At 33.5% G+C, this 9,550-nt stretch overlaps 1 protein-coding gene across 1 annotated transcript; it reads right to left on the bottom strand.

Annotated features, from left to right (window-relative positions):
• Window positions 1-4,658: 4,658 nt before the first annotated feature.
• On the bottom strand, window positions 4,659-7,960 carry LOC133864768 (transcription factor bHLH68-like). The gene is made up of 9 exons (XM_062301182.1): window positions 7,550-7,960; window positions 6,873-7,218; window positions 6,702-6,776; window positions 6,409-6,474; window positions 6,108-6,173; window positions 5,913-5,969; window positions 5,705-5,749; window positions 5,398-5,442; window positions 4,659-5,060 (listed from the first exon to the last, which is right to left on the bottom strand). Exons 1-9 carry the CDS (start codon window positions 7,672-7,674, stop codon window positions 4,929-4,931), a joined length of 957 nt encoding a protein of 318 aa, XP_062157166.1. The 5' UTR covers window positions 7,675-7,960; the 3' UTR covers window positions 4,659-4,928.
• Between the last annotated feature and the right edge of the window lie 1,590 nt (window positions 7,961-9,550).

The following is a 9,550-nucleotide window of genomic DNA, read 5'->3' as shown; positions in this document are numbered from 1 at the left end:
TGAGCAATTTTAATGCTAAAGTACAGATAGGGAGAGAGAGAGAGAGAGAGAGAGAGAGAGAGAGAGAGAGAGAGAGAGATGAAGACGCATCCCTTGATTCAATTTGAAGGATTAATAGTTTGTGATTATTTTCATGATCTTGCTGAACAATGCTGATTATGCATTGCAAAAATAATTTAGAAGTCAACTAGAGTAAAAAATGAATTATTAGCATCCATCCATATTGAGCAATCATTTTCTTAAGGATAAAAATGCTTTCAAAAAGTGATTTCAACTTCCCCTTTTCCCGTTCCCCTCTTCCAAATTAAAAGAAAGAGAAAAAAAATGCAGTTTCAACTTGTATGGCAACAAGATTATAACCATGAACTACGCACACACTGAGCACAAAAGAGTAATACTATTTAGTAGACTCTTATACGACTGTCATGCAACTTGATGATATGACAGTGAAAATCAGTATTTAGATCAATACTTGTAAAAAAAAAAAATTCCAATCAAGAAATAGTATTCACTGCCACATCATCCCCCATGTATATTGCAGTCGAATAATAATCTACTAAATAGTATTACTCATGTTACCAATAGGAAAACACAAAAGCGCCGATGCGGTAGTAGGCAAGATTTAAGTTGGTCAAAATGAAAGCATAAGTATTTGGAGTCTATGCCTCATTATATTAATGGGGTAATCATTAAATCTATATATATATATATATAGATAAAGAAAAAGAAATCTCCCGCATTTTGTGAAAGAAAATAATATACTAGGAATGTAGGTATGAAATTTTTCAATGGTCAAATAAAATTTCCATTGTTTTTCACTTTTTGGTGGTAATCAAACTTAATTAAATTTTGGAAAATGAAATACCATAATTGTGATGGACAAGCCCACTTCTCTCATCCATAATTTGATTGAAAATGAATCATTCTTCTTCCTTGGCTATTATTTTAAAAGCCACATCATTTTTGGAGGAACACAAAAGTGACAAATTAAAAGAGTGACTTTTAGCATTACTCAGTCCAAACAGTATTTTGTAGGAAGAATGATCTCTCTCTCTCTCTCTCTCTCTCTCTCTCTCTCTCTCTCTCTCTCTCTCTCTCTCTGTGTACTACTGTTGGTACAGTTTTCGATACGATGAGAACTCCACGTTATTTGATGTTTTTCACACTCCCCAAGAATACTTTCAAACAACTAAAATTAAAAGACCCTTCTGGGGTTCTCACTCCGATATCTAAGTCAGCTTCTAAGAGAAAAGTTTGCTCAATGCATAAGATAATCAATCTCTCGTTTATACCTAGAGTATGCGCTTATTTCTAGGCAAATAGGTGGAGTCAAACCTAAATTAGGTTTTCTACTCCCAATTGAACTAGGGATTCCTAAAGTTTGATTTGGTCTAGGAGTCTTATTCCCAACTAGGAGTTGGACTGTTGACCAGATTCTTCAATTAGTCATTATTGGACCCAGATTGGGACTACTGTCAATTCGACTTGGAGTAGGATTATTCCAAACAATTACCCCTCAATTCCCTTATCCAATGCATGCTCGAATAATTGAAATTTTATGTTTTGGAAAATCCGAGCCTTGGCTTGTTCTGAGGCTTGAACAATATTTAGCCTCCTAACTTCGAATGTCTCGGGTCTGAAGTTGCCGATGGTGGTGCTCCTTAGTGAACTTTGTAATTTTCTCCCAGTAATGAATGAAAGAGCTTTTTCATGTATTAACTTCTGAAATTATGTGATGCCTCTGTGATTTCTTCAATCAAACTTTGTTAACACGCAATATAATATGTACCCCCCATAGCCTGAGTTAAACTTGAAAACCGAAGGTTTTCTCCCTGTCTTGTTTTCTTTGAAAGGTTGTCTCCTTATCTCCACGATAGCTCCCTTATACCTGTAAATCTATAACCTAAAAACCGAGGGTTAAATCCGACCCCTCATTCTTTTTTGTTTTATTCTTAGGGTTTTCTCCCTATCTACGGGGATTGCTCCATGCCTCCTGAAAACTTGCAAACCTATAAACCTTAAACCAGAAATCAAGGATTACCTGTGATGAGTGTCAAATATTGCATATGTAGACCCCTTAATTTGCATTTACTAAACCTTTAGTTTTGTTATTTTCTAATATTTTTTGTTAGTTTTGGTATTTTAGTATTTTGCAGGTCATTGAGAGAAAACAATAGCTTTATGGTGAAAGAAAGCACACTTTGAGAAGACCTAGATGATGTGGTTATGTTCAACCAAATCAAGAAGAGGACTAAATCGGAATTTCTCTAATTGGAGTCAAAATCGGATTGGACTAAATTTTAAATTCAGCACATGTTATAGTATTTTGGCCATAACTTTCAGCTCAAATATTCGATTAAGATTAATCAAGCGGTGTTGGAAAGCTAATTCAATTTTTTACAAATCATTGTGAAATAGGATTTTCCTAATTCGGACGTCTGCTATGCAAAAAGTACCCCGCAATAAAAGGCCACAAATCTGGACGAATTTGGAGTCCTTTTCCTTCTTGGATTAAGTTTTGAGTCTCCTACTCAAACTATGAGACTAACCTCCGATTTTTCTAGGAATTCTATGGCTTTTAGGATTTGTTTTCTCCCTATAAATAGACCTCTAAGGCTCAAGAAAAAAGGGGGTGAAGCTAGAGTTCAAATATATTTTCTTCTTTTTAGTTTTTCTTTAGGGTAGGTTTTATTTTCAATAGCCATGTGTAGCTAATTTTTCAACTAAGGTTGAGGATAAAGCCTCACCATTGAAGAGCAACAATATTTTCATGTAAGTTTATACTATCCGATTTTATTTGGTTTAATGTTTCCTATGTTTTACTTCTTTTCAATGTGTGGAATGATTCTTGGATATCTTTTGTGATTCAAGGATACATTTGATGATTTGAGATAATTTCACATAATTGATTGCTTGGATTTTTATTTATCAAAACGTTGGATATTCATTGTGTTTCGTTCTACGGATACATTTTATGATTTGGTTTAAACCGGATATATTTTGTGATTTGTGTAAAGAACGGATTCATTGAATGATTTAATGATTTTTTTAAGCATAGTAGAACATACATAAGATTTGTATGGTGAGAACTTCGGATGTGTATTGATGAACATGAGAATATGTTGCTATGATTTGGTGGGTGTGGATTCCAAAACCTTAGTACCTTTTCTTTTGTTTTATTCTACTTTATTTACTTTATGTTGTTTTTCTTTTTATAAAAAATCAAACGTTTTTTTTTTTGAACTAGGTTAAGATTTAATTAATTTAGTCATAAATTTATTTTCAAGAACACAATTCCCTGTAGGATCGACCTCGCACTTGCAAAACCCTTTATTGCAAACGATTCGTGCACTTACGAGTACATTTAAAATTCACATCAACCTGAAAACCGAGGGTCCTCTCACTTTATTGTTTTTTCTACAACGTTATCCCCATGGATTTGCCTTATGGTTTTCTCCCATCCTTGTTTTCTCTGCATTATCTCCCTGGATTTGTCTTAGAGTTTTCTCTCTATCTCATTGTTTTTAATAAGGTTATCTCATTACCTTGTTTTCTCTGCAGAGTTGTCAATTCCACATAAAGGCATTATTCCGCCAAGGGGCGGGGGGTTCATTCTTTGTCATCTTTGCAGTATATATATATAATGGGTTTAATTTTTCTCCAAGCATTCGAATATTTGCCCTTTCAGCAATACCAAACAATGATTCTTTGGCAGATGGAACTACTTTATTTTTTGTTGGTACTTTGCTTGACGCCATGTTTGTTTCGGTTAATGGAGCCATAGCTAAGTGCATAAAAGGTTGATTTGGTGTTGGCTGTTATTGGCCTCCATATTTTTTCTTTTCCGTGGCAAAAATCTTCATGCTTGTGACTGCTTGGTAAATCACTTTCAGTGTTTGATAGAAACTAGTACTGCACCAATCGTAATCACACGGTTTGAAGTTATTTATTAGATATATATGTTTAGCAACTTCTCTACCTACTTAATTGTCTGCCGATGAACTTCCTATATATTATATATATAATAAAAAATAAAAATAAATTATATAGATAAGCAAGTTAATGAGCTGAATAGTCGAGGGCATTATCTTTGGGGTAATTAATAAGATTGACTCTATGCTTGATTTGATCAGTGATTACTTTGTGGTCAATTTATGCCGAGTGCAAGAAATAAAATTTCTTTCACCATTGGATTAATTTATCCATTATACAATTAAACAGCAATGAACTATGAACTTTGTCCATTTGATAATAATTGAATCTAAGACCGTGTGATTGTTTGCTGACAGAAGGCGTGACATCTTTATTACTGAAGTAATGTTATAAGTCACTCTTTTGCCAATCTTATCCAAAAATGACGTGGTTTTTAAAATAACCATTGAACTTGTGATTGAATACTCTTGAATTTTGATCAAGTGATGATTTTAAAAGTCACATCATTTTTGGATGGACACAAGCAGAGAGAGCCAGAAGTTCTTATGGGTAGGAGCCAAGGGCCAGGGGCCAAAAACAAATTGTTGGTAAGGACCAATAGGCTAAATTTTTATTTTTTACTATATAATTTTTTTTTACCTTTTTTTCTTTTTTTGGAATTGAGGGTGGGGGAGAGGGGGGGCATGGCCTATACCGGCCTCCCAACCCGTCCTTAGACGCAAGAGTGACAAAAGAATGACTTCTAAAATTACTCGTTTGGACTAGCAATTCGCGCATATGAAGCTAGCTTTGTATCATATATGGCTTAAAGGGGAAAAAGAAGATACAAGCTTGATTATCTGAAATTAGAAATCGAGCAATTAAATGGTTGATACATGGAATTAATTGAGAATGCATAGCATCATGAGCACTCAGCCTTAGATTACTGCAGAGTGACTGCTCATGATATTATGTGATTCCATGCATGCATGCTCCAGCTCAGGCTGCTTAATTTGTCAAAACCCACTAGTCCCGTAAGCCGGAGCCCAATAGTCAGGTCCACTGTCATTTCCTACATGCTGAGTGCAAGACACAGGAACCAAGCACAACCCTCTACTCGCTAGGTCCTTTGGTTTTTCTTGGGGATCCTGATATCCAGAAAAGAGAAATAAGAATCTTTGGGAATTTGATACCGTTCAAACAAGAATCAACTTCTTTTCTTCTGTTATCTATATATATATATATATATATAAAGCATTCTTTTTATCAAATAAAACAAAAATAAGGGCTTTATTTTATGTGAAAGTTCCAGCAATGCCCAAGATGCATGTTTACTTCTTTATTATATATACTAATAATAATAATAGCAATGATGGTGATGAAAATAATGATTCAGATGCGAAATAAATTTATGATGATCTCATCAAATCAATTGAAGGAGAAACAGCTTTCATAAAAATTAAAAAAAAAAAAATGAAAGAATACCTGGTTAGAAGCTCCCTTCCTTTTCAGGCAGGTCTCATTCAACAGCTAGATCGATGGGAAAAACAAATTGAGAAACTTAATAAGTATTTTCTATCTTTCTCAAAACCTTTCACGACTCCAAAGTAATTAGGCAGTCATAAATTATACTTATATTTAATTAACCTTTATCAATCAAAAAGTTTTATAAAGCTAAGAACCTTGTTCTTTTAGTGCTTTTCTTAACGAATATTTTAGTTCATAAGATGCTTTCCAATGGCAAAGCCTCCTTTACTTGCTTTTGGGGGTTGATGGATCCAATAAAGCATACCTGTCCGGAGTCTTCAGGAAATGCACAGCTTCTTTCTCCTTGAACCTAAAACAATTTCTCTCTTATCATTTTTATATTTTAGTACAATTTGTCACACATGCATGCTCTCTGAAACATATATGTGCGGTGTGCCTAGCTACTTTGTGTAGAGGGAATTGTAGTTACCCATTGGGAAATGGGTAAATGGTATACATATATGGGTACTTACAGACTGCTGGTTCCTTGTGTTTTTTGATTCGTTACCCAGGTAAGGGGAGCTGAGGGCCTGCATTAATTTCAAGGTAGGGAAAAGAATAAACTTTTTTAACTCCCACAACTAAAGCATGAATTATTGAAACTTTAAGTGCATGCTCTCACTGATTCTAAGTTGCTTCCAGAGCATAATATGTAGAAGGAACATCACCTCAATTTGACCCACAAGGAATCTGATATACCCAAAGGCTTCTAGCAAGACAGAAGCAGTGTCAGTCTGCAAAAGGGAAAACCCTAGTCATCTTTATCATGCATCTTCTTTAATGTCAAAAGAGAAACCCAAATGATTAGAAAAGGATAAGAATTCTAAGAAATCTCTCTATGGGTTATTTTTTTTTTTTTTTTGGAAAAAAAAAAAAAAAAAAAAAAAAAAAGAAGAAGAAGATAGAGAAAGAAATAAAGAAAATTAACCACTAGTATTCTTTGCGTTCAGAGTGCTGGGTTTGGTTTACCTTTCCAAATGGGGAAACCATCTGGTGAAGGGCTGTTATTCTATCACCTAGCTTCTCCTTTCTGACCTGCCTCACAATAAACACAAGGAAGAAAACCAGAATATGACTTCGTTTTGTTATACCAACTGGTATTAAAGGACAGTTAGTTATCATACCGTGTTGTTTTTTCTACCCATCTTTCTTTTCTTTTCCCTAATTCTGTTGATGGATTGTCACTACTTACTAGCTAGCAGAAGAATAATACATGCTTAAAGAAATGGACAATCAAGAAAGACACAGAGATTCTATGTCACCTTTAGAGGTGGTTGGCTTGAAGAGGACAGAAGCTTAGCCTTCTTAGGTACCCCACCACTGGCTGTGCTACTAACCTAGTGAAAGAGAAAATACATGTTCAGGAAATATATAGCTTTAATTAGTCATACAAAACAAATAATATTTTAAATAATAATAATAATAATCTTTACCTGATCAGATGACTGATCTGGATGTTCAATATTCCTTCCATCCACCTTGTTATAAGAGAAGTCGAATAAATTATTATTATTATTATTATTCCTGAAACTGGTAACACAAGAGCTAGGGGAAGAAACTGGCATCATTTGGGACCAAGCAGATCTAGGTGCCTGAAAATCTTCATCTCCGTGACTGTACAAATTGCTGTTTTGGGAAACTTCTTGCTTTATTGCATCAATAACGGGAACCCTTGGAGATGGATTATTTAAGATTTGGTGATCCTCCCAATTCTCTAACCTTTTAGGTTGAAAATTATTCATAAGAAACTTATCTTCGTCGCCTGCCGACAATCCTCCTCTGCAAAACAATCACCAAATTAAATGAAACCCCTAAGGCATGTCATTGCAAAAACCAAAACCCAGGAAAAAACTAAACCAAAATAATAATAATGTATAATTAAGCAGAGAGCTAGGGAGATAGTTCAGCTCAGTTTGTAGATCAAAAACCCATGAGAAACGAAAGTTGATATATATATATATATATAGTTTAACAAAAACTTGAAAACACAATATATGATTAAATTAAGTTCAACATTAAAAATCCAATGAATAAATGCATTAAAGCCAGTGAAGAGTATATATATATAAGAAACAAGCTGAACTGGAGAGAGGGGGGGGGGGGGTTTTACAGTAGTAGTTGGCTCCATGACTGTGGATGCTCTTGGTCATCTGGCAAAGGGTTCAAAGGAAGCGCATATTGAGGAAAGAGAGATGGTGGATGCATGCTCCACCGGTTAGGGTTTTGAGCCATCATTTGGTGCACTGATGAGCTCTATCTGTAAAAACACTTCAATTCATGCCACAAAGGAAAAAGGGATTCCTTTCTTTTTCTCTTTTACTTTCTCGATCTCTTCACTTTGTCATGTTTCCGAACAAAAGCTTTGAGACTTCTCTTCGCTTTCTTGATGAGGTTGAACAAACTTAAGCCTATGATCTTAAAACAATTTTATAGAGGGAAGGGTTCAGAAACTTTGCATATATGTTTCTTCTCTCTTTCCTTTCTTGTTTCATTTATTCCTGCCTTTTGCTTTATTACAAAAGTGGGACAGAAAGCTGGTGGGCAGTATTTTCAGCCATAAATTAAACTAATGCTATGTAGTAGCTTACTTCCTTAATTTGGGGTCTGATCTTGGGATTGTTTTGGGGTTAGGCTTGGTGTAGGGTTAGCATATAATAGTATTCAAATCAATAGCATTTGCTTTCTTTATTGAATCCTGGTGCAATCATTCTCTTAAAGAAACAAAAATACAAAATCCAAGTGGCTGAATGAAGTAGACATAAGACCATGTTTGGAAAATTCCAATATAAATGCTTGCCAAGTACTTGTGCATATATATATATTAATTGTTCAGACGTATAATTTGATCTCACAATTTCACATATATCTTAATTATTTAAATTATCATTCATTTATGTCAAGTGCGCGCCAAGTTTATTATATAAGAAAACAAATTCTAATCATTTGAACATTATTTTAAGGTGAAAATTCACTTTGGCTCCCTCCCTGCCACTACTTTTTTCCTTATATATATATACATATATACACACTACGTACTAAACTTCAAAAAGTGGTATCGGAGTACCTCAAATTTCAACTCCGTCATAAACTAGCATCAAAATAAACGGAAAAGTGGTCATGTGCATGCGTCACACATGACTCATTTGGCTTCTTCTTTTTTTTTTTTTTCCAAAATACCCTAAAGATTAAAAAATTAAAAAAAATTAACAAAAAAAAAAAACAAATAACAAAAACAAAGGGTGGCCGAACCACCCCATATGGGTGGTTGGGCCACCCCTTTAGTTTTTTCTTTTATTTTAAAGTTTTTCTTTATTTTTTAAATTTTTTTTATTTTTAAATGATTTTAAGAGCATTTTGGGAAAGAAAAAAAAAAGAAAAAAAAAAAAAACGCCAATTAAATAGCACATGATCGATCAATTTTCCATTCATTTTTATGTTAGCTAGAAGCTAACGGAATGTCTTTTTTGTAATAGAATGATAGTTTGAGGGAGTAATTAGGTGTCATGACTTCTTGAAGTTTTGTGGTGTACGTAATTAGTGCAAAACTTCTGGTATAATAGTTTAGGGGTGGCTAAAGTGTATTTTTTTTTTTTTTTTTTCCTTATTTTAACATTTTATAGTCTCATGTGCTCTCCTACGTTTTCCTCGATGATTAATGAAACTCAATACATGAAATTGTTATCTATAAAAAAATATAGATAAATAAATAAATTAAAATTATACATGAAATTATTAATTTAATGAAAACTGTATCGTTAGGATTGTGTTCCAATTAAAGACTATATATGTCTATTAATATTGTATAAAATGACAAACTTTTCTAAATACCTTTCGATCATTAACATGCAATGAATATATACGTACAGTTATATGTATTCTAGCAATTAACAACTCGAATATTATAATTCAACACATAAGATGTCTATTTGGATTTGAATTCCAAAAAATAATTTGCTTATATTCAAATTCAAAGTATTCAAAACATCTAATATATATACCGGTTCAAATATTGAAGATGGAAAAAAAAAAAAAAAAAAAAAAAAAGGGTAATCCAAAAAGACCTCTCATAACTGAACAATTTTGATAAATTCATTGTGAATGCGCAACTCCC

This window comes from Alnus glutinosa, chromosome 3 (assembly GCF_958979055.1).
Source record: "Alnus glutinosa chromosome 3, dhAlnGlut1.1, whole genome shotgun sequence".
In the NCBI taxonomy this organism is placed as follows: domain Eukaryota; kingdom Viridiplantae; phylum Streptophyta; class Magnoliopsida; order Fagales; family Betulaceae; genus Alnus; species Alnus glutinosa.
This window is presented reverse-complemented; position numbering and strand designations above follow the sequence as displayed.

Excerpts from the sequence above, each read along its gene's own strand:
- LOC133864768 (XM_062301182.1), bottom strand. The coding sequence starts at position 7,674 with ATGATGGCTCAAAACCCTAACCGGTGGAGCATGCATCCACCATCTCTC. Across the intron at positions 7,219-7,549 it reads TCATGGAGCCAACTACTACT|AGGAGGATTGTCGGCAGGCG; the intron begins GTAAAACCCCCC and ends ATTGTTTTGCAG. Across the intron at positions 6,475-6,701 it reads CAAGCCAACCACCTCTAAAG|GTCAGAAAGGAGAAGCTAGG; the intron begins GTGACATAGAAT and ends ATTGTGAGGCAG.